Genomic DNA, 15973 nt, shown 5'->3' with positions numbered 1-15973 from the left:
AAAATGTTTATATTTTCCTTGTTCGCATTTTTTTTTCATTTACGGTTAATAAACAAAACAAGAACAATCTTATTTATAATTTATAATACTTTTTAAATTTAACTTTATTTATAGAGGGTAACCCTTCCAGTTGGCCAAATTAATGCCAGTTGATATTCAATGACTCGCTAATAATAGTAATAGATTGTAAAGTTAGGTCAAAACTAGAACTTATTTGAGTGAAGAAAGTATTAAGTACTAATGTAATTGTATCCAACTTCCATGCCATTCTTTTATACTCGCAAAGTCCTAAATCAACAAAATACAACGGCACGCATGTTAAGGATATAGAAGCTTCTGTCACGGTATTTGATCGAAAGACAAAAGGACTGAGAAACCTTTTTGCAACTCTGGCATTTACACAGCAATTGATACACTAGCCTTAAGGTATGTAATTGATATACCTATCTACTTATATATTTGCTTTTCTTGCTCTAAGCAACCGTGTATTTTTCATAATATAGTAACGTACGATACGATGTATTGAATAATTTGAATATATTGTATAATTTCTCCTCGAATACAATTGTTATTTTTCTGTATCCTCTTTAGATGGTAGGCCTGCTGTCTCGCAAAATGATGTGATAATCTTGATCGTGGTAAGTAAATTAGGAATGTAATTAGTCTACGGTAACGGAGGAGAGAGTGAGTTTGTTATACATCGTTTATATTGCATGCATTCATACATACACATGAGATTTTAAACAACTGCAATAATACTGGAAAGGTTTTAAACATTTAATTTAGATATTAACTTACCGCCAGTTTACTAGAACTTAATCATTACTTGATTTTTATACAGCAACAGCTACAATGTTGGTGTTAGTTTAAAAATGTTATTATTGATCACTAAAGACTGGCGTCACAAGCATTACACGCAAATTCAGGTTGATTCTAGCAGTTGTCACAGCGCAAACTGATGTACAAACATGCGAATACGCAAATTTCGTGTCACAATGGGAATATAATTCAATTTTCGTTTTTGTTATTTCATTAAAGATGTAGTGTCCTCCAAAACATGAAAATTGAAGAATAGCACATTTCGCAGTTTTAATCAATTTAATCACTTCGTAGGCCTACATTCCATTTTATGAGACACAAAATATATACAAATATTTTATACAATTCAATATAGTTTTATTGTTCGCATTATATGTAGGCATATATGCTTATATTATCTGGTTTATTACCAGACATACCGTACATTGTAACTCATCGTTGCGTATGGTTAACAGAAACACGAACACTTTCACAAACTTAATACGTACGACGAAAAAGACGACTGGAATTAATATGTCGATACAGGGATGGCCCTGGACTAAACTATTATAGGATAAGTACATTGAATCTACTAAAGGGAACACAGAGGAGATTCTTGTATCTTAAATTAAGAGCGGGGACGTACACGAATACCAACATTTTTCATTGGTTACTGTGCCGCTACATTTAGTCTATTAAATCTGTTCAGACGGCAAAACAACTTTGTAAAATGTTTTTTGAAATGTGGATTTCTAGATGCGTATAGGAATGGATTTAGGAAGGAGTTTGACCAGAGCAGAATGTTAACTATCTGCCATATTAGATCACTAACCCAGCCCCAACCATAGATGCTCTGTAGAGTGATCACAGCCGTGAATGGCAACCAGCAAACGCAGAATACGAACACCAAACTCGTTAACATTACAAACGCATTCGGACTCGAACGGACTTGCTGATGAGTGCCTTGCATTCTGGATGTGGATGTAGATGCGTTATTTCTATTACAAGTCTCTGATTTGATTGACTTGCGTTCGTCACCATTTTGTTGTAACGGATTGATATTCTGACTACAAGTGTTGGTTGTAGATGTATTTACATGGGTTCCATTACACGATTCTACTTTCAAATCGTGTTGCTGAATGGTGTCATTTTTTCGTGGATTGGTGATAGGTTCTTGGGGGCGGTGACTGTCGACCATTCTGGAGGTTTTTCTTGTAGGTGTATTCTTTTTGCTGTTGCTGCTTAACAACATGCTTCCTTTTAATCCTTTAGACTGGTTGCCTTTGACTTTGCAATCTTTTTGTATCATTGAATTCCGTACGTGTACGCCACGTGATTTACGTTTCTTAATGTAAATGTATACAACACTGTTAAAGTAAATCAAAAACACCAACGGTGTGTACAATATGATAGCAATCACTACCGTAATCGAGGCGTTCTGTGACGTTTTCCAATCGCATTTATATGTGTGAATAATTGCGAGAGTATTCGTACTAACCTCTGACAACACAAAGACCGTCAAGGAATAAAACGCAATTATTGATAGCCAACCAAGTATACACATTACCTGTGTTCTGCGATGGGTTTGAAAACTGTTATACTTTTGACCTTTTTTGATGAGCCAATACCGATCCAAACTAATGAATACAATAAGTAAGAACCCTTGGTGACTGGATATATAATCTGCCATCAACCAAACCTTGCAAGCGAATCTTCCAGTTGCCCAATAGCCATACTGAAGGAAGAGGATGTTTAGAGGCATAACTATTAGTCCAATCAACAAATCGGCAATCGACAGATTCAAAATGAACACATTTGCTGGTTTGTAGTTAATTTTCTTGTCGAAACACCATGCAACAATCACAAGAATATTTCCACAAATCGTTATTAATGCCATCATCCACAGACTGATTATAAGTACAACATGCGTGTCCTTTGGCGTACTCGTCTCAGTTTCGTTAAACATTTCTTCAGAATTCATTTCAATGTTGTACGATTGGACTGTATATATTTCTGTTTTCAAGTCAACCGATCAACTGCCGTTCACAGTTAACCCTATGGCACATGACTTAGTAAATAGAGAAATGTTGCACCGTTCCTCAAGTTGTTTAATTTATAAGACTGGAGAAACTATAGTAACGAGTTAGAATAACGAAGTTAATTTGAGGTTTCAGTGATTATGCAATGTGAACAATAGTGTTTGGTAATTATAAGCAAGCAATTACCTCTTTAAAGACATTGATGACGTAACGTTGAGTAAAACAAATGAAGTTAGCCTAATTGTTTTGGCAACAAATGTGTTGTAGGCAATTAAGAAGAAGATAAAATCAGTTTGAAGCAAGCAAAAGAACTGCTTATAATTGAAATTGCAATCAAATTAAAATGGTGATGAAACAGGAAAAATCAAGAGCTGTCGCAGGAATACATAACACAAGTATAGTCTTGGATTATTAAGAAGTCGCTTATGATTGGTCAAATCATGGAGGAATAAATTTACATACTTATTATTTTATGGCCAATCAAAGCAGAGATATAAAATATTATATTATTCTGTACTTCCGTGATCAAAGTAACAGTCTTTAATACCATGAAGAAATAAATAATGTTATGTTTCTTCATGAATAATAAACTATAAATCTATCGCACTGTTTCAGAGGACATAATTATTGTGTGGTTGACCACCTCCATTTTAATTATTGTTTGCCTGTTAGCAGGATAATATGTCAAAACTAAAAGACGGATCTTTATCAAATTTAAACCATAGATAGATGTGTGGTCACGGATGACTTCATAATATTTTGGAAGAAATCTAAACCAGGATCGGGCCAATTCTGGACCACTTTTTTTTAATTTTACTAACTTTATGTCAATGGTCATAGTCAAAACTATAAAAGGGGATCTTCATCACAATTTTTGATCTTTAATTTTCTCCCACTTCTGGCGGAGGTTGGAATAATCTGTGATTGGCAGCTCTTATCAATATAATTATTATGTTTGTTTAATATAGTTGCCTTAACTTTTTATTACGTCAAACAATATCTCAGCGGGGGTACTATGCTGTTCCGATTCTGTATTCACTCTTTGTTCGTACCGGTACTTAGCAATTTCTGGAGCGTGTTTTACGACCCATGATCCGCACTTTACCCCTGGCTAAGTATTTATTTGAAACGTTACCATGTGAACGATTTTACAACATCTCAATGGTACCGTGTCTACACGGATACAACATACCACATTATGACTAACAGTACATTAAGTATACGGATTATATCTCCGGTAATGTTTGTCTATCAATGTAGGTCTATACATTCTACATCATCTTACTAGTAAGTCATTAGTCTTACTTTTTAGTTTCAAAAACCTCGTGGAACGTTTGTCTATTCAACAAGACCGGCCTATACATCCTCGTGAGTTTAATTCTTAATTTGGACACGATCAAAAAAACTGATTGAATTGAGTACGGTACTACTTAATATACACCGTAATGGGGTTTATTGTACCCTAATAAAGTTAGGTTTGCGATAGGCCTACACCATGTGATTCCAAAAAGGTTGAGATTGTCTCATTACTTCAATTATTAAACACATCAATGTTTCGGGGTTTTATTACGGTGTAAAACTGTCTGCGAACACCTACATTTAACGCAAATGGCCTAGGCCTATATATTGTACGGAACTGTACATGAATTAACATGTATTTTCTTTACAACCCAGTTTACAGGAGGACATGGACTCGGCTAAGGTTTTAATTTGTTGTACCTCGTTCGCCACCCAAAATTATTCCACCGTCGAATGATGGGCCTAGTTTTCTATATATATATTTTTTTTTTATAGATAAATAAAATGTTTGGACACTGACCATTGTTTGGAAAATGTATGGAGGTGATACAGGTATGTTGTACTACCATCTTATACGACTGTATAGTTTAAAACAGAGTACTCGATCATGCATTGTAATGACGTTCCTCGCGAGATCAACTTATATTTGCGATGAACTTATTATTCCAGTGACACCTGCTCCCTTGCGTCTGGGAACATTTATCATAACTAAAAAATAACATCGATTATTAGATCCACATTTGATAATGTGTGAAGAAAATTGTTATTATCGATTCCAGTTATTGGCGGATAATTGAAGTGCTCTTCAACTAATGTTGTATTGATTTACACATACACTGGAGGCAGTTGCAAATTATTCGGCGGTCTGAGCACTATTCAACGTCTATGGTGATAATTGCTCTTGTAATTTGTAGAATACGGCATTGAAATTAAAAACTTCGTTCGCATGGCAAGATATGAAATAGTAACAGTCCTTAGATCTGATGCCTGGTTGCGACAAATATCAACAGACTGTACATCATAGGCCTACTCTCCGCGACGCGCGGTGTCTGGTAAAGGGCATGTGGAACTGATCGTGTCGCAGCCACAGATAAACATTTTGATCTCCGAAGCTCAGAATTCTGTTGTTAAATTTCCCTTTCGCACAGTCACTCGCCTCGCGCGTAGCACGCCAGTTCACGTTACACTACCTAGTGTGTGAAACGTCGAACAAATTGTTAATGTTAGTAAGTATTTCTAATCATTTTAATGGTATAATGTATATGTTGTTTGTTCTTCAGGAAATTACTTGGATCCGCTTAGAGCTTGTTCTCTGTCTGGTGAGAGTCAAGTTGACGTCGGAATCTCTGAACCTGCTACCAATGCTAAGTTCGACGCAATTATCAAACAGAGAAGACGAACAAACAATAGGACATCCGTGTTGAATGACGTTGAAAAGGCGCGCCTGGATTTGTTGGTCAAACGAATTGATGGTCAGCGCGTGGTCACGCAGACGATATTAAACCGTCAGAAAAAAAAAGTAGAGAATTCCCTTATTGCGATTGAAGATCATAAAAAAGAATTCCAAAAATATAGCGATGGTTCAGTAACTACTGAAAGTGTAACCAGGTCGAACAAGAAGAATAAAAGATCTCTATCTCCTGGGACAACTCCACTCAATGTGACCGGGATTGAGTTAAAAGAAAAACACCGTTTGACACATGAAAAAGGTTCTAGTCGTAAAATGAAGATGTTGAAGCACGCACAAGAGAAACTTAAAGAAAAACAAGCAGATACACACGTGACTGTTATTCGTTTCCCTGAAATTGGAAAAATATTATATCAAAAAGAAATCAAGCCAAAAGATGTTGAGCCAACTCAAGAAATGCAATCGCAACACCACCAATCGCACGGCATGCGACGCGCGTCAAGGGCGTGGTCTGAACCGCATTCTGTCGGCTCGTGTAGGCCTTACGGCAGCAAACGCAACCATAGAAAATGTTCCAGAAAGAAACGTAGTTCAAAGAGTATAGATAAATGAAAACAATGGCTTGCAATAATAAAAAAAAATTGGTTATAAAGCATAAATGGTGTTTTAAATAGATTTAATGACAAAATTATCTTTGACGATGATCTTCATAAGAAGAAATGACAATAGCTAGTTGTAATAGTATATTAGCGATGCATATTTAAAAAAATTAGTTACAAGTTGAGACTCAAGGTTGGTTCCCACTAGGACGCAACGCAAGGACGTAAACGCAACACAAGCTTGTTGACCTATGACAAGCGACAGTTTGACGGTCACTAAAGCGTGGTTCCCACTAGCGACTAAACACAAGGACGTAACGCAACGCAACGCAACGCAACTTAATTGACCAATCACAAGCGATGGCTTATTCGCTTGTGATTTCTAACTGTCTATAACTTCGCTTGTCATTGGTTAAAACGCTTGCGTTGCGTTTACGTCCTTGCGTTACGTTCTAGTGGGAACCAAGCTAACCAAGCTTTCCTTACCCGGGTAAATTACTAAGTGTGAACGAGCCCCATGATTCCGCTGACAAGACAATACATGACAGCAATGATAGGACACGACCATGGTTTGCCTTTACAACTTTACATGTATATCGAACTTAAACAAATATTGACTACTTTCGGCTGTATAGTGAAGTCAAAATAAATGTCTCAAAGTAAACATCCTCTGGGTTACTGATCAAAATTGTGAACATTTGCATAAACGCTTAGATGATTTTTTTTTTGTAATCGCATAAGAAGATTACAATTTAAATTGTTCGCGGCATAATTTATTCATCATCTCCGTAAGTACATCTTCATTAAAATTGCCGTTAGTACTATCATATTAATTGATCTAGTGGATTTATAAGCTGGTATTAATCCCTTTCCATTACCATTAATAACAGGATTATTGATGGAATATAAAAATGGTTTTCATCTATCTTTGTCGCCAATAATACTAAAGCATGACAGTAAGTAAAAGTGACATAAACTGTGAATACCATCAAGGACAGTCTGACTGAAAATATTTTATTTTAAAATGAAATCTAAAGCTCTGTCTGCACTGTCAAACTTTATGTGACCAATGACACGCGATAGTTTGAATAATCTATCGCTTGTGATTGGTCAAATCACTGGCGTTGGGCTCATGTCTTTGGCTAGGATATGAGTGTATCCAAAAAGTTATAGGCTACCCTCAATCTAGACTTGCCCCATGTCTTTTTTTATTTATTTGTTTTTCGATTTTTAAACTCAAGTAGTATACGTATGAAAGGCCATATGTGCCAAAATATAAAATAATATAAAACCCAGACTACTCTCATTCGTATGAACTATGATTGATAGGCTGTAGTACTAATTTACTTTGAAATAACATGTTATGGCACTTTAGTAGCTTCTTTCAACTGTGTGTTATATGATCTAGATGTTTATACTTATCGCATTAACGGTTTCTGTACAATACTTCTGTGCATTAGCGGGAACTTTTCGATTACCTAAGATTAAGCTGACATCAATGAGTGTACGAAGCAAAATAAGTATCGCAGTGAACTGCGCAATTGCCTCTTGTGATTTGTCAAATCAATTACGTTGCGTTACGTCCTCTCTAGAGGGAACCAAGCAAATAACATCGTTCTCGCGGCGAATGGGAAAGTCCCTAACATAATATTCTATGAAACATAATCGTCGCTATATCCAGTTGATTTTGTTTACACGTCTACGATGTAAGACTTGAAAAATAAGTTATCTGTATAACTGGGTGACATCTGCGCAGGAAATACTATTATAACCCACTGTATATCAGGCAGCATACCATGTATTTGCAATGTCCTTGTATCCTAACGTCGTGAGGTGGTTTCCCGAATGATCGTAAAATCAAAAACGGTACTGTGTATGACCAACTAGCGTTATTGTCACCGGCTAGTCATCCATTCATAGAAGTACTGATGTAGTAGCCTACCTGTACGGAGACCATAGAATGTGACCCGAGGCATGACTAACTACGACTTTAGATGATAGAAAGTTGAGAAAAAATGTTACGAGTAGTTGTACGACATGAAGATGTAAATGCTAGAACATCGGACTGTATCACCTCTTGTTATCAATTAAAATATGATAGTCAGGTTATAAATATTTTAATAGGAGATGATATCAACGTTCAATTAGTCTATTCCTATAGGACAACATTTTATATTTGATACAATCTCATAAAACTTTGTTAATTATCAAATTATAATTCCAATATCAATAACAAGTGTACTAATACAAAAAGTTAGCATAGAACATATCCAGTTAAATCAGCCTTTGTTCCCAGGTAAAAACTAGAAACGTTTTAGTCGAGCGGACTACCATATCATAGTCCGGTTAAATAAGCCTACTTCTCTATGGCCATGTTTCCGCAGCAAAAAAATAACCGATAAACTGCCTGTGGAAACGGTGTTTAACGTTAACCGATTCCACTTAATTCAAATTAACGGATAAATGAGATAATCTGGAACCTTTGACCTGAAGGACAAATCGTTGCATTGTGATTGGGCTCTTGGTTGTGCGGTAATGTCTGATCATGCACACTATGCCGGTTGGTTGGTCGGTCGGTCGGTAAACACTAACTCAAATTTGCGCACGCGACTGCAGCCATGTATATGACCTTGTTTTTAAATAATTATCGGATAATTTTGTTATGGGTGCGGAAAAACGGCCTATGACGGAAACTATTAGAGAGGGTGGTGCACATTTCGATCAAGGCATATAGCGTTTATGAAAGCAATCGCGTGTATTGTTATAATTTTCGAGTAGACTTTCACTGCTTGTTGTTTCATCAATACATATATCTGTATTTTACGAGTACGAGTGTCGCATGCGAGGCAACATTTGATGATGTTAACCTATTAAACGTTGGTTAGTATGCTACTAAAAAAATATTGGGCACACTTGCGTCACGTGATTGCTCTATTGGGAAGAGAGAATAATGCGCGTTCACGTAGTGCGCAGGTTTTAGGAGAGCTAAATAGATTAGGTGAAGGACCTTTTAATAATTGTATAACTGACAGTAATAATAAAATGCCTACCCGGCATGACGCGTAATGTATCAAGCGTCATTGTAAGATGACATGTCAATTAAGTTTAAGAAATGATCTCCTTACCAAGCTATGTAATTTTACGAGAGCGTCTGTTGGCTAAAAGGTTTAAGATTGCGAATTATTCAGCTTTTAAGTGGAGTTCTATTTCCTTGTACTTACATTTACCAGTTCTTAACATTCGAAAGTAATAACACTAGCATTAATATTATTTAGCCTAGATTAAAAGTCTTATTTAGATTTGCGTCATTTGTTCGAAGCATTCATTCTTCTTCAAATACTTGCATTGGTTTTGTTTGTAAGATTTCATTTGAATTATAAAACAACACATTTCACCTCGTAATACCTGGTTACGAGATTATTTTAGGAGTCGAGTGCATTGTCTATAAATAAGAGCTTGCGCTTGCGGCGATATCATTATTGACGGCATTGATTGGTGTTTATGTCTGATTTCAACAAAACATATAACATAAATAATATAAACATTATAAATATCATCCAGACAATAAACTAGATGAAAAATGGACACGATCGATGTCAACGTACTTATAATTATATCAGATTATTTTGAGGAATCTAATGAACTGAATCTCTTTCCTATGCTACCTGTTTTTTTTATTATAAAAACAAAACTGCTAAGGCCTCAACATTTTAAAGATGTATGTCCACCAAATACAGTACATGGAAAATTAAGATAGGCCATTTGGAATTTTTTTTTCTTCTGTGGAAGAAAAAACCAAAAAAGTATTATTTCACTTATTAAAAGACAAAATAAACGGTAAATTTTAACCAAAATTCATTGTCTGATAGACAATTTAAGAATTATATGACATTAAAATGACATATTCAACAACAACATTATTAACAACATATTTTTCAGGAGTACAATATAATTATCTTTAAACAATGTTTGCGCGCGTCTGTACAATTACTGACATTAGTTTGTTGAAGTCGTGTGGAAGCGTTAGAAACTCATACTATATTCATGCACAAACGTTTCTAATTTCAGATATTTACAGTTAACCAAGCTTTCTTAATTTTTTTTTTCTCTGTTGTTGATACAGTGCACGCATAATTTAACCAACAAAACATAGAAACAATAAGGACAATACATGGTCCATCAAGCTACATCAAATTACAACCGTTCCCATAACATAGAATTAAGATATAGCCGACTCATAGTATTCGAATTTGAAATCACTCTGTTTCAAAACTAATATATTTTTCATCAAGAATTCATAGCAAGTGACTTAAAATTGTGCATACTAATTATGTTCACCTTTGACTCAAGAATATAGAGTAGTAATTTGTTTTCTGTCAGGACGTCTCGAGTCGTGTAGTAATACAGGAATAGTTGATTGCTTGCAAGTTTACGAGGATAATAAAAACAGAAAGATTCTAACATTGCGCAAACATGGTACATTGTACACTTGTATTTAGCACGTTTTAAAGTATAAGAAAACACTATCATAAAGAAAAAAAAAACAAGATTACGGGATCCATGTAATTATAATGTGTTTTAAAGAGTGCAATACCCATATAATAGACAAAATGACCATTATTGTGTTTTACATTTTTAAATAGTGAAACAAATAAAATAGAAACATAATTATCTGGTTAACAGGTGTAGTAGTACGGCACTGTATGTGAATAAATCAAACCCTGGATGACAATGCAAAGTAATGAAACTCCGGTGTGCGTTACCAGTACGGTTTTCTGACGTTTGCGTTCGGAATCCGATGCGTGTGTGAACGGTGAGATTCTTAAACGTTGATCGACGATAAAAAGATAAATATGGTTTTTTTCATACCTAAAACAAAGAATTTTGAAAAGTTTTCATTCTAGAACTATAGGATTATCATCTATGCTGCCTTTGATGAAAATAATGTTTCCACACGTCCAATCAAATGACGTCATGATTGGTAAGAGCAATACTATCGTGACAATACATTTGATTGGATTTAAAAAAATATTATTTTTATCAAATACAGCATAAATGATTATCTTATAGTTCTAAAACGGAAACTGTTCTAATTTCTTTTGTTTTATGCAAGAAAAATATATGTTTATCTATTTATCGTCGATCGTTGTCGCCCTAGTGTAAAGGGGCCTTTACACACTTGTTATTCGGTCACCAGGCTGACATCCAGGGTCAGTGTGGACATACAACGACCCAAAATGAAGAATCATGAGACAATTCAGTATTACACATTTACGACATGGGTCAATTTTGTTATCCAAATTCAACGTCCATGGTCGTTCGTATCCTGTCGAGCGGGTAAATTACCACCCGATCACTGCCGAACGAGTCCAATAACTGTAACCGATCTGATGTGGAAACCTATTGCTATTTATATATACATAAATATAATATAAGTATAATGTAGAGAATTACTTTATTTTAGGTAGTACTGCAAAACAAACTGTCTAACACTCGATTGTTACAAATACAAAATTAAAAGATATATAAGTTCTGTACGGATTAAATATTAAATTTGATCCGAGATAAAATGACGTTGTAATTCTAAAACATTTAAACTAATCCTATTATTAAATTTCATACATTGAAATGCAAGAATAACATCTACATTTATATATACAGAATACTACGTAGGAAGATGTTTTTCCCAACTGTGACGTGTACCAAATACATTGAGAATCTCAATTGAAAATCCTACTATATTCTTAATGTATTTGAGAGTTTACATTAGAGTTGGGAAGAACATCTTGTACATGACTCCCTATCCCAGTGTAAGTTGGGAAGAACATCTTGTACATGACTCCTTATCCCAGTGTAAGTTGGGAAGAACATCTTGTACATGACTCCCTATCACAGTGTAAGTTGGGAAGAACATCTTGTACATGACTCCCTATCACAGAATACATTATCATAATATCATAACATATGTATAGAATAGAGTGAATAATGTAATATAATTTAGTAATAATAACATTCGATGAATACTAACATGTTTATAAATATTACAATGTTATCAGAAGACACATACACAGTCATGATTTAGTTTGTTCTTTTATATGTAATACTGTTACAACATTGAGAAATGTTTAAGATTTACTGTCGCTCATTAGTTGTAGTAACGAGCCAATAAACTGAGAATTCGAATTGATCATACTTTATTTTATTTATAACTTTCAATATAAATTTATGGAGAAACTTTCGCCTGTTTTTCATTGAGCAAATTTATTATGCGTATCCATTCACTTGACTTTTTGCAAGAAACAAATGCGCACACAATCTGAGCTCAAGAATGTTTAAATCGTGCAAATAGATTTACATATAGAGTGGAAAACAAGTTTAGTTTTGTGTATACTTACTAAAGAAACCCAATTCTAAAAGAGTCTTACGATAGTATAGTACATGTATTAGGCCTACACTCATGCACAATTTTTTTTATACGAGCTAAAATTATTGTGAATTTATCAGTATAGTACTTTCTGTATTAAGTGATCTGATGTGCAAATCTAGAAAATCCATCGAGGAAATTATTCTGGAAAAGAAATATTGATTCAGGTACTGATTGAACAATTTTAACAATATTAAAGTACACGATTGCTTTTGGTTGGGAAGGTGTGGAAGTCAGGTAGGCCTATGAGAACGACAACCAAAATCAAGAAGGGCACAGCACTTATAATACCAAAGTGAATATGCACTTTATTTTTAATACTAAATTGAGACCAAATGTTTGTGATCTTAAAATTCCAGGCATATTTAATATCATTCTGATTAATTAAATGTAATAGAGACAAACGATTAATATTCTAAATACAATTACACAAACCAACAGTGCCGTTGGAAATCTATGAGTGTGAACCTTACCCGGATAAACCGACAATAGCCCTTTCTAATCGAAGAGCGAGATATAACTCAAAAGTAGAAATTCTCATTGAACACCCCTCTCCACAAATGGTATAGTCCATGAACTATGCTATGTGAGCCTCTCTACAAACCACCATCATCATTTCTACTTTTCGAGTTATATCTCCCTCTTCGAGGAGAAAGGGCTATTGTCGGTTTATCCAGGTAAGCTAGGCACGAAAGGAAGACGTGTAACCACGATTTTATTTTTTTATAGTAAATTATAAATAATTATAGATAACATTTCAACGAATTGTTTTCTGAACAATGTCTCCTTTATTTCTAGACGTCATCTTGTCTCCATTAGTAAGAGAATACTCTGTAAAAATTAAGATTTTATACCTGTGTCTACTAGTAAAATTATAAAATACACCTCAACTAATAATAACATGAAGTCGCTAAACTCGTGATTTCAAAATATAAAAAAATCTACATGTAAATCCAAATGCAAATTATTGAAAAATGACGATGCTGTGGGTATCATCAGTGGCTGGATCTCAATGGAGATACAAAATGACGATACTGTGGGTATCATCAGTGGCTGGATCTCAATGGAGATACAAAATATAATAAATAAAACCAGGGAAGAGTTAAATTACAATTTTAATTTAACTCTTCCCTGGTAAAACCCTAAATCAAAACAATAATGTAAAACAGCAGAAAAATTAGCAATAATATTTCTATAATATATAAAAGTAACTATTGTAATTTTTATAATGATGATTTTGTCTTGTTTTATATATAACAATTATGTTCAATTCTATAATATAATATTCATTTTGATGAATTAGGAATTTCATCTCTTTCCCAAAAACTTGTTTTATTATGAAGGAGTTCTCAATTGTTTTATTTTATAATTTGCACATTATTTTACCATTTATACAGTTAGAAATATTAGTTTCTCTGTCTGTTTAATATTTATAATTTTACAAAATGATATATTCATAATATAAAACATAATTGGTTGTCTTCACTTTTTTTTCAGAGTTAGTTTTCTAATTATCATATTATATCAAACGTAATAGTAGACCCTCTATATGTTGAGAAGAATGTCAAATTTGGCTTCATATACTAGTCTCTCTATCACACAAAATGTATGTTATGTATTACAGTTGAAAATACCTATTTCAACAACTTAATGTCCTACTCTGTAGATAAATAATACACCTCTGGTTGTTTGCTTAATACTGGTACTCAACAATATCAATCTCTTCAGCAAGTAAAAAATAAACCTGAAATCGCCACAGGTAGATAAGTCCAAAATTACGGATTCAATTTCAGCGTCAGTTTGACAAATGCGATGACTTTCCACTTGATTGTCAAGCTTAACAACTTTTGTGAAGGTTGTGCGTCAGGCAGACATTAACTTGAATAATAATTCCATTTCTGAATTTGCTTCAGTTTGATAAATACAATAAATTATCATCTGCTCTCAGATTTGGTTAAATGTAATTTGGATATTTTTAATAAAGAAATTCACATGAATATATTGCATATACTGTACCAGTTTTCTTTTTATTTGTTGTGTTTGTTTATATTTTTAAGTATAGAAAAAGCTCAAAAACTTCTTCTTGAATATTGGCCTTGTTATATGCCATGTTTCCGCAGCCAAAACAAAAATTTAATTTTTAACCAATAAAGTGTGCATGATCAGTCATTATCAAACAACTAGATACCCAATCCTATCGCAACAATTTGTCCTTCAGGTTAAAGGTTAAAAATGATCGCATTTATTGAATAATTATCTGATTTATATGAAATCATTTTATCGGTTAATTTTTCTCAAGTGGAATCGGTTAGAACGCCGTTTCCACAGGCAGTTTTATCGGTTGTCTCGATTGTTATCAGTTAAATATCAGTTAATTGTTATTGGTTAAATATATCGGTTAATTGTTTATTGATTAACTATTGGTTTTTGATTGGGGAAACATAGTGTTATTAATTTACATACAGCTCCAGGACAATTTAACAGCTAAAATGAAACTTTTTTTAAACTATTAATACTGTGTCTGTTCATGATTTTCTACCTTGATCACACAAAAAATCCCAACCTCTATTTTAAACTACCGGTACTACTTTGGTCACACATAATGGAAGTTTTCAAATCTAATGTATGATGTGTACAAAGTAAACCCTGGAACTTTGATGTGAACCAATCATGAACAACTTTCAATGTACAAAATATTTAGCTATTTTCAGCTTCTGTGTGAACCATTGCTAGTGGTAGTTAATTGATGCTTGTTGTCATAGTCTAGTATTCTATACCCTTATAAACTTCTATGTTTTTACTGTATTTCCGAAATCTCCATCACAGAGCACACTTGGTATTTTAGGACTGGATATGCATGTATTCCTGGCTTCACATTTAAAGAACAATAAAAGTTACTAATATATAGGTGTATCATGCAGGAAGAAACTGTGCATTTAAGAAGAGGTATAAAAATCCAAAAATGTTCAGATGCCTGGCTTCTTAGGTTTAGACTTGGTATTTCCGCCTCCACTTTTTTTACCGCCAAACATCATGTTTGTCCGAACCTTCTTGCCTCCTGAGGAACTCGATCCAGTGGAATTTGCATTTCCCATTTCAATTCCTTATTCAGAATTCTATGATAAAAAAAAAGAAATTTTCAAATATCATAAAAATTACCAAGTACAGTGCAACCAACAACTAAAGTTTGGTCATTAATTTTCCAGCACTGAGTGACTTATCTTTAGAGATTATGCTGAATGTAGCCTTCACATCCCAAAAGACCTTAGTTCCCAAGCAGAGGTTCATGATATTTTAAAATTAAACTGAATCCATCTAGAACCTAGACTTTTTTTATGTTGTTGTCTACCAGTCAATATTTCGATTTTGTTTGTTAAGATTCTCATATCTTACACATATGAAACAA

At 34.0% G+C, this 15973-nt stretch overlaps 2 protein-coding genes across 4 annotated transcripts; one reads left to right on the top strand and one right to left on the bottom strand.

The window, feature by feature from the left end:
• Positions 1-181: 181 nt before the first annotated feature.
• On the top strand, positions 182-7138 carry LOC140059813 (uncharacterized). Of its 3 annotated transcripts, none has more exons than XM_072105744.1 (3): positions 182-638; positions 4632-4688; positions 5417-7138. In XM_072105744.1, the coding sequence occupies exons 2-3, from the start codon at positions 4670-4672 to the stop codon at positions 6154-6156; spliced, it is 759 nt and encodes a 252-aa protein (XP_071961845.1). In that variant the 5' UTR covers positions 182-638; positions 4632-4669; the 3' UTR covers positions 6157-7138. The 3 variants fall into 3 exon arrangements, with proteins under 3 accessions (XP_071961845.1, XP_071961844.1, XP_071961846.1); XM_072105743.1 differs by lacking the exon at positions 182-638 and adding an exon at positions 3286-4124; XM_072105745.1 differs by lacking the exon at positions 182-638 and adding an exon at positions 4118-4205.
• LOC140060952 (alpha-2Db adrenergic receptor-like) lies at positions 1267-2885 on the bottom strand. Its single transcript, XM_072107327.1, has one exon. The coding sequence runs from the start codon at positions 2777-2779 to the stop codon at positions 1469-1471; it is 1311 nt and encodes a 436-aa protein (XP_071963428.1). The 5' UTR covers positions 2780-2885; the 3' UTR covers positions 1267-1468.
• Positions 7139-15973: the final 8835 nt, after the last annotated feature.

Source organism: Antedon mediterranea, chromosome 10, assembly GCF_964355755.1.
Source record: "Antedon mediterranea chromosome 10, ecAntMedi1.1, whole genome shotgun sequence".
Lineage (NCBI taxonomy): Eukaryota > Metazoa > Echinodermata > Crinoidea > Comatulida > Antedonidae > Antedon > Antedon mediterranea.
Note: the sequence above shows the minus strand (reverse complement) of the source record. Positions and strands in the feature narration are given on the sequence as shown.